At 41.8% G+C, this 14717-nt stretch overlaps 1 protein-coding gene across 3 annotated transcripts in view; it reads left to right on the forward strand.

Moving 5' to 3' along the window:
- arap2 (ArfGAP with RhoGAP domain, ankyrin repeat and PH domain 2) overlaps positions 1 to 14717 on the forward strand; it is a 119697-nt gene that overhangs the window by 34801 nt on the left and 70179 nt on the right. For all 3 annotated transcript variants that reach the window (XM_051428828.1, XM_051428830.1, XM_051428829.1), the window contains exons 10-11: positions 5844 to 5950; positions 13908 to 14107. In XM_051428828.1, coding sequence (XP_051284788.1) covers positions 5844 to 5950; positions 13908 to 14107 — 307 coding nt within the window. The remainder of the gene's footprint in view (positions 1 to 5843; positions 5951 to 13907; positions 14108 to 14717) is intronic.

Consider the following 14717-nt stretch of genomic DNA (forward strand, 5'->3'; position numbering starts at 1 on the left):
AAATTAATTGTATTATTTCAGCTTACAAGCTAAATCCCCGACATAAATGCGGCAGCAGCGTAAGTGCGTTTTGCAGAGAGGGAAGGGAGACTGCAAATGAAAGACAAGGGAATAAGAGACAGACACAAAGGAGATAGAAGTACAAAGATGAAGTGAAAGGGATGGAGGGGCGGGGGCACTTCGGTGCAGAGGGCGCATGAGTGAGAAACGAGCGTTGGTGGTTTGTAAGAGAAAGGAGAGCGTGATGGAGAGCGAGAGCGCAGGGAGGGAAGTAGACCGTTGCCCTGTTCAAGTTCAGTGGAGTGGAGTATTTAATCTAACATGATGAACGAGCTATTGGAAACATCATCCTCCCAGCTCCTCCTCTACCACCCTACCCCATTTCTCACAGACCGTAAAGCCCTGTGATGAAGCTGTGTTTAAGGTCATTTAAACACCAAGGTAAAGAAAGTCAGACGGTGTGCAAAGTGTGTCACGTAAACAAGTTTTCACTCCGAGAATGATCTCCCTGCCACGGGCTGCATACTGTAGGCAGATTGGTACAACCAGGGTAACTTGTTTCGTGTCTCATCATCTCATACATCACAAGTCCTCTCTGGTTTGTGTTCACTCCGGTAGCTGAATGATTGATTGACTGTTGGATTATCATATTTCTTGCTGCCATCTTGTATGTCATTTAGGTTCCCGCTAGCTTAGTGGAACCCAGTATTGCCAGTGAAATCTTGGTTGAAACAAAAATGCCTCCCACATATCTTTTACTACTACTTAGCAAAAGTTACACATACAGTAGAGCCCTACTCTGGTGGGAAAGGTACTCTGAGTATACAATAACAGCAAGAGTGAGGATTTAATTAATCTCTACTTTAATTAAATCTCTTTCTCATTTGCACCTCTTTAGATCTGCTTTGTAACAATTAACATCATCCCAAGACAGCAAGGCCGTTTTGTAGAATTTGTGACACAGGAGCACGTCTCGTTTCACCAAGGCCCTCGTCTTGTAATGAGTTTTGTTTCTTTTGGCATACCTGATGCAGCTGAAAGATAATCAGCACATTTTAAATGCTCTACTGTATTGTGTTGAGTGCAAGTTACACCTGCATTATATTTATTTATGGCTAACTGGATGCAGCACAACAAGTTCATATGGTGAATGTGTTGACAGTTGCTTATTTACACATCCGGCAGACACAGAGCGACATTAGCATTCATTTGATGGGTCTGTTCACCTATGAATGCTCAATATTGGTCAATATTAACTCTTCCTTTAGCTCTATTTGGGTCTCAAACAACTCTTGAGGAAAAAATTTTTCTTTTTAGCTGCTAAAGGCTAGCTACAAAGTCTATACCTTTTGTCCGCCATTTGGTACGAGGCATATAGGGAGTTTGGCATGCCTTTTTTTTTTGCTAAAAACTGGAGCCTTTTCACATTTCACATTACACTACACTAGTGCTGTCAGTTAAACGCGCTATTAACGGCGTTAACGCAAACCCATTTTAACCGCGTCAATTTTTTTAACACGAGATTAACGTTCTTTTTAGCCTAGTTTAACGCGTAGCATGCTAACATTTGCTAATTATCACCAATTGTTTGCACATTAACAAAATATACTGGATACCATTGGAGCCAGAATGGTGTCACCAAAGTCAGTAGGATTTATCTTCTGGTGACCATCAAGGTCTGTACAAAATTCCGGAATCAGTCCATCCCAAGGTTTTTGAGATATTTCAGTCTGGACTGTGGTTGACAGGCTGAACAGCACTGCCACCCGAAAAGGCACGTTGCTAGCATGGCTAAAAAAAATATTGACGTGTGCATCTTTAAATATTAAATCAGATTTACAAAGTTTGATCTGAACAAGCATATGATTCATGCCAGATCCAGCTAGGTTGGCACTAAATTGACTCATTTGGGATTAGAAACTCAACCTCTGGACCTTTTACTTTTGCCAAACCTGCTCTTCACCGGCTGAGCTAAATTCACACTGAAGCACAAGTCAGACTTATAAAGTCTTTATAGACGTGATCCACATGAACACTAAAGTTTTATGAAATATTGTCGACCAAATGACTGACAGACCAACTGAGTGACTTTTACTCGCTGCTGGTTGCACTTCAAAATCTCTCCTCACTTAAATACATGATGTTCTTACTTGAAATATTGACTAGATGCTTCTTGTTCAGGTTTAGTACAAGTGCATTCATCACTTGCCTCTTTCTGTTTCTCCACATATTCAGTGGAATTATTTGTCTTTTTATCCTCTATCATCGATTGTAGCTCCTTGCCGTTCATGGCTTCTCGGTCTCACTCCTTGATGTTTAAAATAATCTTTCAGTCTTTTGTCTCCATTGAGTGTGTGTGCTCTTTTAAACCCACCTACCTCTGCGAGACGCAGTCTTTGCCTGCATGCTTTTAGAGCATCTTAAGCTGTTGAGTGGACATGGAATTGGAGATAGAAGTAGAGGCCGCCTTTGCTTGTCTGGCTTCTTTTTAGAGCTGCTCGGTGCTGCGGAGCGACTGACTCACACAATAAGAGGTTGGAAAGCTTTGAAAGAAATTATAATTGGATGCATAGCTTGAATATTCAGAGTGGGCTTTACTCAGCACTTACCAGGTAAAGGTTATTCATTTTAGGTGCAAGAGAAATTCCATTTTCTCTCACACTTAGCAGGAATCTGGTGTGTTTTCGTGATTTGAGTTGATGAAGTTCTCTTGAAATGCTTTATGTAACGTGGTATGTGAGCAAAAAAGTGCATAAAATCACGCATGCGTAATAGCAATCGCCCGGGGCCTATTCCCCCCCGCCCCCTTGAGCACCATTATTGCCACCTACCCCTTGGCTGTTGTAATTGGGTGAGTTATTTTTACTGCCTTTCCTTCCTCTTCCCATCCCTCCTTCCCTCCATCCTTGGTGAATTAATTGGAGAGGGCAGGAGGCCACGGCACATATTGGGTAGGTAACGAGTGGCGAGGGCTGGACGGCCGCTAACACCCAGTGCTCTAATTGGCTGCCTGAGAGGGATGAGGGTCATTAGGTATAGGTGACTGCTTTGCCCTCTCTGCACAGACACGCACACTCACATGCGCATACATTCAGAAAGGCGTGTATGTGCACATACGACACGTCCGTCTCCATATATCAGTCCAGTGTGAAACAGGATACAATAATACATGTAAACCACTTCCTCCTTCTGTTTTTAAATCGCACCCGCTCGCTGCCTTCAGATCCTTGGATGAGCCGAATGGTTTGCGGGAATGGGCTTCGGATGAGGTTGGTTCCATGCCCGCAGCTCTCATTACCACGTCACGCATCTTCAAACCTCAGAAACATGCAGACTTTAAAAGAGCAATGACCGTACGTAGTTATAATTGATAGGGTGGAGCGGCAAGTTTCGGCTGCTTCAGAACCCTCACATCAAAACTTTTAGCTCAATTAGGACCCGGCCGTACAGTGGACTCACTTGTCTCACTCTCTGTCTGTCTCTTAAGTCGTCCTCTTCCAACCTCAGAGTGTCTTAATTACGCAAAATGCTTCATAGGATCTGATCTCCACGCTGCCGCTGTGTTACTACTCCACTTGTTCAGTATCATTGTGCGGAACTGTTCGGGAAGGAGAATAATTGCTTGGATCTTCCGCCGCAGTCCTCTAAATTTGTTTGAAGTAGTCTAATTGGGGCTAATGATGGTCAAATGAAGATTTTGACAACATTAGCCCCAATTGAACCAACCCACACACAGCACTGAAAGATCAGGTTGGAAATCCTGCAGCGTGCAAATATTTAAGTGACTTCCTCCTTGGGTTGCAATCTGCAAAATTTGGCTACACCGAGAAGTTTGCAGCTAATTAGTTGAAGACTTCTGCAAGAGACGTGGCAGCGCTCTCCCCCACATGCATAAACACACACACGCACTCGTCTTTGCTCTGCTAGGCCGTGTATTCCCAAAAAGCGCCTAATCAACAAAGATGGTGTCGATTCATTTTCCTCTCTTTGTTTGGTGTAATTAGTGTAAATTGTTTTGCTGGTGAAGAACAGCTAGCACAGAAAACACACATGCTTTATAGCTGGCACAGCGTGGCAGCGTTTAGCGCTCCTCGCTAAGGCGGTGTTTTGTGATCCGCTGTTGAGGAGTATTGGCGCAGGTCCTGCTTTTGTTCTGGCTCTTTCTACACACACTCACTTTTCTTTCTGTCAACTGCTCAACTGACCCCTCACCCGTCTCACCCACTCCCTGCAAGGATTACCAAGACCTTCTTTCACTTATGCTTTCTCCCTCCTTCCCCTTTCCTTTGTGTTCTCGCTGTTTTTCTCTCCCCCATCTTTTGACTCATATTTTTTGGCTTTGTCTATGTGCCTCAGTGATGGAGTAAAGAGTGTATATTTTTTTTCTTTTTCTATTGTAATTTTGGATGCCTGTGTGTGTTTTTGTGCTCTATTTTGATGTTGTGCCTATGTGTGTGTGGGTGTTGATGCACTTCTTTTGTCTTCCTGTCTGTTTCTTCTGTCTCAGCTCAGAGCTCAAGGCTATAGAAAACGGTCTAAACTGCTGTGAGTGTTGAGGGTGAAGCGGAGAAGGGAGGGTGCGATGCAGAGTTATAGTGGAGCTTATGAAAACTGTGCCTCTGTATCTAACCCCTATTTCTGAAATGGGCCTCAGAAAACACTGAGGCTGAAAGCTTGGGTTGGTTTGATTCCCCAGATGCACCTTTGCCTTTCGCAGAGCTTTGCCGTTTCACACAGGTATACACACACATGCACACTCCATACAACAACACACCCTATAGCCTCTCTTTCTGTCTTGCTTTAACTCTCACGTCTCACACACACTTGGTTTTGTACGTCATTGGTGAGAAGGAGAAAAAAAACCAATGACTGTTTGGTGCGTTATTGGTCTGTCACAAGTTATTTTCAGCCGGCCTCTCACACGTCTAACTCTATGTCCAGTGCCATTTCCAAAAAAAAAACAGCCCACAAGATGCCAGGCAGCTGAGACTGAAAATGTCCCTGTAGTTATTGTGGATCTTTTTTTTAGTGTTTGTTAGTTTTCATTAGACCAAATGACATTCAAACCCCATGTGGGAAACAAGTTGTGACTTTAATGAGGCGACCTGTTGATCCCATGTTATTAGAGAGAGCCTCTAATTTGGCCAAAAACGGCTTTGTCGTGGTGTCTAGTAAAGGACCCTAACATTTGGGGCCATTTGGGAATACATTTGAGTTGAGAATTGAATAGTTTCTGTGTTTATTTTGAACATTTGCAGGACACATTTTCTGGCTATAAAAGTGGGAACGTGATTCAAGACAATGACTAATGCTCAGTTGACATGTTTCTTAGCTGTCCATCCGTGCTTCTATTTTCCGCCTCTTGCAGGTCCTTGTCGGGGTGGTGCATTAGCAGGAAAGGTATTCCTTCCTATCTATTTCCCAGAGCTCCTCATGGGAGCTGTTGGAATACATGATCCCAGTTCTGGGTCTGGCCCACGGGTGTCCTTCTAGTTACCTGGAATACCTCCACAGGGAGGGGTTCAGTGGGCATCCTAACGCGATCAAACCACCTTAACTGGCACCTTTTTTTTTTGAAGGAAAACAAATTCTAAAAGGGTGTTAAATGCTGAAAATATTTCTTGGTGAACAGCGGCAAGGCTTGCGGTTTCCTCTTGCTTCCAGTATTTAAGCTAGGCTAGACTAGGCTAATTGACTCCATACTTAACGCATAGACATGAGAGTGGTATTGATCTTCTCATCTCTCTCCAGTAAAAAAAAAAAAACAAAACAAAAAAAAACAAGGCCATTAATTGTGGGTGTTTTTTAAAGTGGCTCCATCTCTCTGTTTGTGTTTTTTTCAGGACTTTAAATCAGGTCTCGCTGTAGCTGAAGTGGAACTGACTGCTGCCAATATTAGAGACGCGGACCGCAGGTGCTTTGATATCAACACACCCTTCAAAAACTTCTGGTACGTCTGGACTCGCACTTGCACGCATGTGATTGTGTACATGTATGCATATCTCTTTTCCCGAGTCTCTTGCCCATCTTCTACCACAACAAAGAGCTATTCATGTGTCTTTTTATTTCTTCGTGTGAGAGAGAAAAGTGCGCTCTTTTCTGTTTGATCTCAGGGCTCTTACCTTAACAGATACTCTGTTTCTCAATGCTGTTTTCATCATCTGAAAGGCGGATGTCAGTGGAGGAATATTTCCTTGAATACAGGTGCCTCAAAACGATGTATTCAACAGGTTGACACTGCAGCCCACCTCCACATTTGTTTAAAACCTCACCTGGAGGTTGTGTGTCAAGACCTATTCGTATTCCTGTCTTTAAAAAAATCTCCCTGCATTATCATCTCATTTTAAACATAGTTTGGGAAATGCCCTTCACATACACTAATCCCCTTGCTACACTGTATTTTAATCTCAGTAATCACATCTCATAAACCATTTATAGTCACAAATTACTAAAACCAAAAGACAAGGGCAAGCATTTTAGTTAATCTGCTCTTATACATGTAAGTATTTTTTTATAACCCTGGCTTTCACTCAGAGGATTAATTCAAACCTGAATGTTTTTAAGGCTTTAAAATAACAAAACTCATCAAACTTATCTGCCTCCTTTTTTTTCTATCTTTTCAGAAAGATGTGCAAATATAAAACCATTATGTATCATGAAGTTAAAATAAGCTTGAGTGCCATTTAAAAAGACCAAAGTGAGTCAAGTGAGCAATAAAGAACAAATTGATGAATGAGATGACATGAATGTTGAGAATCTTTGCTGAGATCCTTTTCCCACCTATTGTTTGGTGGTTTTGATCCAGTCCTGTTAGTTCTGCTCCATTACCCTGTTCACACTGACTTTTAAAAAGACTGACTGTCATTCATTGGACAGTTGTGGTCACTGTCATCCTGCTACAGGCACCTTCTAAGGGGGGGAAACCACATTCTGGTTACTGACAGAAGGCCACCGCACATTATGTGTTTCTTTATGTTGCTGTCACAAAGGACAAAAAAAGAAATTACTCATTATTATTATTACTTATTACTTATTATTAGTTCATACTGCAAACTAACACCTAATGTTATGATTATAGATGTTGGTTAACCTTTTCGGCTAATCTGTTTGGTTTGGTGGATTATGTCATATTAAGTTTGTCCTGACTGAGGGACTCTCCAAACCTTTGTTTGCTCAGGTTTGGATCTGTGGATGAGTTGGTAAACTTGTTTTCCCCTCAATTCAGTCTTTTTTCTCACGTTCAATCTGCTAATTGGTTAGTATCTGATGCAACAGGGAAAATAGGGAAAAAAAAGGGGGAAAAAACTTATGAAGAGCAACAGAGGAGGGATCCCTTTTGCAGGACAGACATGAAATAGATGTCACATATTGGACTGTTAGCCTCCCTGAGCCGCTAACGTAGCTACCACACAGCCCCTAACTTAGCTACAACACAGGCACCGTGCAGAAACTTTAACAAACGACATGAATGTGCTTCTAGTGACTGTAAAATTGAGGGGTTTAGATACACTTTAATATCACAAACAAAAATAAAAGTTTCTGATACCATTTGTTATTTTTAAATGATTCAGTCATTTGAAACAAATGTATACACTTTTATTGTTTACAAAACAAAATGTAGTTTGTTTTTGTTAGAGATGTAAGTCGTGAAACTAATGAGCAGGCGTTGTCACAAAGTTAAGACTCTGCTCTAATGAGAGACAGAGAATCTCCTCATAAGTTTCTTTTGACTGCACTTTAGTGGCACTCTGTGTTCTCCTGTCAGTTCTCTTTCACAAACCGGCCCCCACCACCACATGGCAGACTTATTGGTCATTGCAATAAACACGCTACATGAGAACAGGGTCCTGTACAAAAATCACTACGTATAGATTGGGATTGTTTTTTTATTGAAATCTCCCCTGAGAGCTTCGCGCAGGTATCTCTGCCTCTGTAGGGCACAAAGCCTTTCAGGTGACTTCAATCCCTGAGGGCCTACAATCAATGAGCGCACTGCTTGTTTGTGCTGTAATGGCCCATTTAGAATACAACCGTCACAGCTGCCCGGACAAAGCACGGCTTGTTTGTTTTGTGCGCGCTTGTTCGCTACTTTCTCTTCTTTTTTTTACCCCTTCCCTTTTTGCCCGTTGCCTTGTGTAAAGATTTTTTCCCCCCTCATTCCTCTACCTGTCTGTTGTATGTCCGATCGATCTGTTTGTGTCAGCTCCCTTAATGGTCCCATCGTTTGGCAGCTTCGTTATTACGCTGGACGTAATTGCCATTTTGTGTGAAACAAAAAAGAGGTGGAATTAAAATGAGCTCAGGTCTCCCGAATTGTTTTGATGAGGTGATTGCTGAAAGGGTTTTTTTGTGTGTGTGTGTGTGTGTGTGTGTGTGTGTGTGTGTGTGTTTGGATCAAATCGATTGGTAGCCCTGGGAGCGTTCTCCTACCTGCTCAAGGTGGGGATTAGTGAGAAACTCATCTAATCACTTTAAGCTGTGGAGACTCACTTTGGCTTTTTCATTGTTTTGCTGCCGTTAAATGGACAGAGCGTTCAGCCCGCTGTGGTAGATGCAGTTGCAGACTTTTTATGAGTAGAGAGAATGACAATGAGGCGGAGAGGAGATGTTACCAGACAAAGACACTCAACTTTGGAGAGAAGAAAAACTTTGTGCTCTTCAGATCAGAAAGCACCTACTAAAGTAAAGCTGCAGATAAATGCCTAGCTCAAGGGCATATTGAAGAAAATCCATGTTTGTCTGGTTTTGTTTTTGTTTGGTGCATACAACTCCATTGTATCAGTGTGGCAGCAGTAAAAAAAACTCTATAACTACTGTGACTGTTAAAACACTACTCATATTGCCAGATGTACATGGAAAAATACTGGCTGCTTTTTTCTGTCTTAAACAAATCTTAAGTATTTACAGCCTTTTTAGGACCAAATTTAATTTAACTTAGAATTTTGTCTCCGTTCACTTACATTGGAATCATGTTCAAAAGCTGTATTTTTATCTACATTTACAGAGATACTGCAAATATGACCCGATGGCGATGCTGAAAATGCTGAAATTAAATGAAAATAAATGTAACTTTTGCGCAACTGTGTTAACATAATCGCAGTTCTGACTTATGATTGATTGAATCTGAAGTCGGATGTTGTCTCAGGATTGTTTAGACTCCTCAAACTGTTTCACACTACCTCATTGAGTCTCTTACGATCCATCAATCAGGCAGTTGCTTGAGAAAATGTTGATCACAATGTTGTCATCATTCTGCCTCTTGAAGTGTTGGACACTTCGACGGCTTTAGAAGATCACTCTTGCTCTCTCATGCCTTCCCCCACTTTTTCCTAATTTTGTTTTAATCTTTTCTTAACATCCACCTTTAATCCTTTGGGTGTAATGATTAAAGAAATTTCTCTTCTAACTTTGGATCGGGATAACTCATTTCAGTTTAATCTTTTTTGGCTTTAACTGTGAGGACAAAAGTTATTTAGAGGTGTCAGTGACTGGCATTCACCGGTAATAAATGTAATCGGAATGACTGGTTGTCATGTTTTGAAATAAATATCAATGCTCCTCAGCTTGGACTGATGAAGTCTTATTTTTAAAAATAACTTATATTTAATAATATAAACCATTTTATATTTGACTCCCTTACCGTTATGTCCATTATGCATGCATGCAAAAGGAGCCGTATTCATCATTCATGAAGAACTATTAGATTTGCTCACTTACATGTAGCATGTAGGGTAGCAGAGGAGAAATACCTTAAACAGCAAATAAGATAAAGGACACCAGTGGGAGTAAACTTAAATCTAATGCTCAATTTAACTGAGAATTTTGAAAAAAGTCTTTCAAGCCACTGCACATGGAAATTGGATTCCCCAATTTAATTGTCATTTCACATTTTATACAAAATACATTTTCATGAGAGGGGACTGTTACTAGGTCCTTGGGTGGATGGGGAACCCTGAAGCTGACTGTAAAGAGCAGTATTTCCAACTCCAGACCATGAAGGTCATGCAGACCAATTGAAATGAAATGTTAGATGTGCTTTTTTAATAGAATAGTTTGACCTTTTGGGAAATACGCTTATTTGCTTTCCTACCAAGCGTTAGATAAGTCAATGATAGCACTCTCATGTCTGTCTGTTAAATATGGAAAGCTTTAGCCAGGGGACAGTTATCTTAGCTTATCATAAAGACTGGAAACGGGGGAAGAAACAGCTAGTCGGGCTCTGTCCAAAGCTAACAACCTATCAGAACCTCTATAGCTCAGTAATTAACACGTCATTCTTTTGTTTATGTACAAACAACTAAGTGTAAAACCAATGTTTTTCAAGTTGTGTGCCAAACTATTTCTTGGCTGGGAGCAGTGACTTCCTCAAGTCTCTGCTGGTTGCCTGGGAACCTCACAGTGATGACAAGGTTCCAGGAAGTCACTGCACCCTGCCACGAGATGATCTTACCTTTGGACAGTGCCACACTCGCTGTTTCCCCTAAGCTTACCATCTCCCCTTCTTGTATTTAAGCTAACAAAAAGACTTCTCAATCTTCTCATCTAGCTCTTGGCAAGAAAGCGAATAAGCATTTCCCCAGATGTCAAACTATTCTCCATAAATTGTTACATAAACTGTCAGGTGTTTGACGGCTAAAAACGGCTGATTGCTCTCTTAGTTTACTTTCAGCTTTGATAACTTTTTCGGGATAATTACATGGAAGCAGCGTGAATAACATCAAAGCTCTAAGAGCCCTGTGTGGTGGGGAGGGAGACGATGCAAGCCTGAAGCCTGTGGTTGTGAGGGTGATTGACATATTTCCACAATAAGTGCGATTGCTTGAAAGTTGTAATTTTGGGGAAACACAGCGCTTGCATACAGCTTAGTTATACCTAAATTTAGAATCGTAGCAAAGACACCAATTTTATTATTGATAGCTTGTAAAACATAGTAATTTCATCCCTGCTCCACCTCTTACATTTATGTTGTCTTTCATATAACATTAGCTGTTTGAATTCTTTATGTATTATTTTTCCTCTACCACCTGTTGTCCTCACAGCTGTGCATTATTTTGCGGCTTCGGCCTTCACTTCGCATCTAAAACTCTGCAGCTTAGGGAACATTTCGCAAACTCTGCCTCCTGCCTCCCTTTGGTCCTCTGTGGTCGTGGAGGCCATGTTGTAGTTCACCAGACGATGTGAGCAGTCATCTCTTTAGACGGGCCCTGGGCCAGAGTGCGGTGGGCACAGAACGGCTGAACCCAATCAACCTATCGATCTCTGCTGGGTTACTTGGGCGAGGCTGGCCCGGTGCACATCCTCTGCTCCGGGCGAAAGCTTCCCCTCCCCTCCCCTCCCCGTCCTCTCCTCCCCCCCACCCCCCGACCTCATCTTCCGTCTTACTTCACACCGGTCGCCAGGTTGCCATGGAGACCAGTGGTCCCATTTCTCCTGTCTAAGTGCTTCTTTCAGTCAAGCTAGGACCGTCTCTCCTCCCTCCTTCCTTCGCTCTCTCAGTTTTATATATGCGCTGTTCTTGCTGTCCGTCTTCTTCCTCGCACATGTGCACAGATTGCTTGTTGCATACACTTATCAGACTCTCAGCTAATTTTGAGTTACTCGGCACATTCAGCAACTTCTTCAGAGTACATCATGTCCATTAAAAAAACCTGTGCTGCCTGTCCCTGCGAGGTATCTTTATAAATGCTTGTTAGACTGTAATAGACATTTCCATCTTTCCTGTGTGTGTGTGTGTGTGTGTGTGTGTGTGTGTGTGTGTGTGTGTGTGTGTGTGTGTGTGTGTGTGTGTGTGTGTGTGTGTGTTTTCCAAAAAAAATCTCATTCTGGAAAACTAATGAGTAAGACATAGATGGATTGAGAGACAGGTGAAACTCCTAATTTGGGAGGTTTAACAGTGCAGGCCTTTACTGTATGTGTGTGTGGTGTGCAAATGTATTTCATATATTTTGGATTTTTCCTGACCTTCCAACTCTTCCCCTCATCAAAAAATCTCATTGACTTGACTTGTCAGGTACTAAGTTTCAAAAAACGTTCAAAATGTGGCTGCTCTGACCTCCCAGGTTGTAGCGGTACATGTAGGTGAGGTGTGTGTGTGTGTGTGTGTGTGTGTGTGTGTGTATGTGTCTCTGTTGACTTTCTTCAGCAGTACTTTTTATAAAGTCAGTCAAAAAGCACATTGGGATTTTTTCACCCACGATTCCGTTTTAACGAGAGCAGGTGAGCCGTGTGTGAGGAAGCTTGTTGTGAGTGAAGTAGCCTTAAAACCAGCGTGGTCACCGAAAGACATCGGTACCAGCTGATGTGTTCGCTGCTGTTCACTCTTGCTTTACCTGTGTCTGTGCTTGGAAAATATACAATATATCTGTGACAGAGAACGTCTCTCTCTCTGTGTTTCTCTGGGAGATTTGTCCACTAGTTAATCAATGGCGGATACTTCCCGGGATAGAGAGGTTCTTTGCTGAAGCGATGGTGCAAAACAGAACATGACGGGCCACCACAGTTTATAATGGGAGAGGCTGCTTGTAGGGCTATATACTGCCCCGTCAGGACCTGAAGAATTGAAAAGCCGGCACCTGCTGTACTGCAGAAAAACAAGTACCTCGGCGTCGACTTGGTACCAAAGTATCAGTTCTCGTGACAACTCTAGCCACTGCTCTTGTGGGAAGGCTGCAGGGCTTTGCTCTCATTCAGCCACAAGTGCACTAGTGACGCCAAGCACTGATGCTGGGAAATAAAGGTTTAGCCCGCAGTCAGTGTTCCACTTCATCCCAGAGGTATTGGATGGGGTAAAAGGAGTTTATGTGCAGGCCAGTCAAGTTCCTCCGCACCAAACTGGCATCTAAAATATCATTCGATGTGTTGAATGCACTAAGTTACTGTAACTGGGTTACAATTGGCTTTCTGCAAAAACCTGGTTTCTAAAATGCATTGTACATGAAAAACTTTGTTTCCATAATTAAGGGGATTAGAAAAACATGGTTTCCCCTGCTAGAATTCTCCCGACAAAAGTACATTTTTGGTTATGTACAGTATGCATCACTAGGTTTCTCATTGGCTTTTTACATGAGCACGTGTGCATGTCAAAGACTGAAGTCAGGGAAGGTATGGCTGCGACAGGCTGACAGCAGTGCAGAAAGAAAAGATCATTACACATAAAGATGCCTCCTCCCATTTAAAATAATTCCATCCAAATTCCGACAAAAACTAAACTCACACAAAGTTCAAAAAGTCCAGGTAACAGTCTACCACCACTGCTGTTAAAATAATATAGAATAATACAATATTCCCGTAATTTGAAAATAATTCCAATACAATTTTGGCCATACAGTGTAATTGCTGACATGAAGGTGAAGTATAGTCTCAGTCACGATTAATGCAAATAAATGTACCTTCATGTGGGAGCACTTTTAAATATACAGTATACTTCTATTGGTATGAAAACGTTTGAGCCTCTAACTGCACTGATGTCAGCAGAAGAAGCAGCATCATCACTTATAATACCACTATATAACATAAGTGTTGTTTTAAATGTATATCCAGGCTGTTAATCTATGTTGATTGTCCTTTTCCGTCTCCATTTCTCAACTTTCCTGAATCTGATATTAGAAATAATATCCTGAAAAAATATCCTGCATTAGCACTTTTATAGATCTTAATGGTGCAAGGTAAGACGGATTGATTTACCTGCCCAGTCGCCCCCTCTTCCCACTCCCCTATCAATTTCACCAAATCTATTGCAATCACACATAGGCATACACACTCAGCAACCCCCCCAAAACTACTGCAAATACTGCACACCCCCGTAACCCTGCCAAGCTATACTATGCTGTTTAATTGCTCTCTCAAATCAAATCAATAACAGTGAGGCATGTGTTGGGGTGGGGGCAAAAAAAAATCAATTGTTGCAGCTTCACGGCCGAGTCAGAACGGGAGAAGGAGGAGTGGATTGAAGCAGTCCAAGAATCGATCGCTGAGACACTCTCCGACTATGAAGTGGCAGAGAAGATCTGGTTCAACGAGGCCAACAGAAGCTGTGCCGACTGTCGCGCCCTGCAGCCGGAGTGGGCGTCTGTCAATCTGGGTGTGGTCATCTGTAAGAAGTGTGCAGGTAAGGGACTCGCGTACACCACTTTACGCTTGGCTTCCTTCAACTCTCTGATGCAGACATTCACGTCCTTGATCCAGGCACACACAAACACCGATAAACAACTATACATATATAGTACATGTAAACACGTCTGCCCGCACACAGATCATTATGTGAATCGAAGCAAACACCAACTCCCACGTTTTGTAATAGCCAATATAATTTATGACAAAATGTGGGGACATTTATTACATATTGGGTTCAGGCTATTTATTGACATTTGTATTAAAAAGAGCCAGATTGTTACAAAATGCGGGTGTTACATTGTGTTATTACATAATGTGCCATTACACACCTTGTATATGATAGTTCTTAAAACAGTATGGAGTATGCGAGTATGGACCCCTTAGTTGTCGCAAGATACATTTAAGATATATATATGTATAAGAGAAAAAACACTGTATTTTATGGGTAATGATTTCTTAGAATTTTTCCTGGAAAAAAACTACATAATTTTGTACCGACTGTAGGAAAAATCTTGGTTAGGATGTAGTTTATCGTGTCTAACTGGGTCTATATGCAGTTTCTTTCCAAGGGAATTTAAACCCAAATAAATATCCATTCATTATTT

This window comes from Dicentrarchus labrax, unplaced genomic scaffold, assembly GCF_905237075.1.
Source record: "Dicentrarchus labrax unplaced genomic scaffold, dlabrax2021, whole genome shotgun sequence".
Classification (NCBI taxonomy): Eukaryota; Metazoa; Chordata; class Actinopteri; family Moronidae; genus Dicentrarchus; species Dicentrarchus labrax.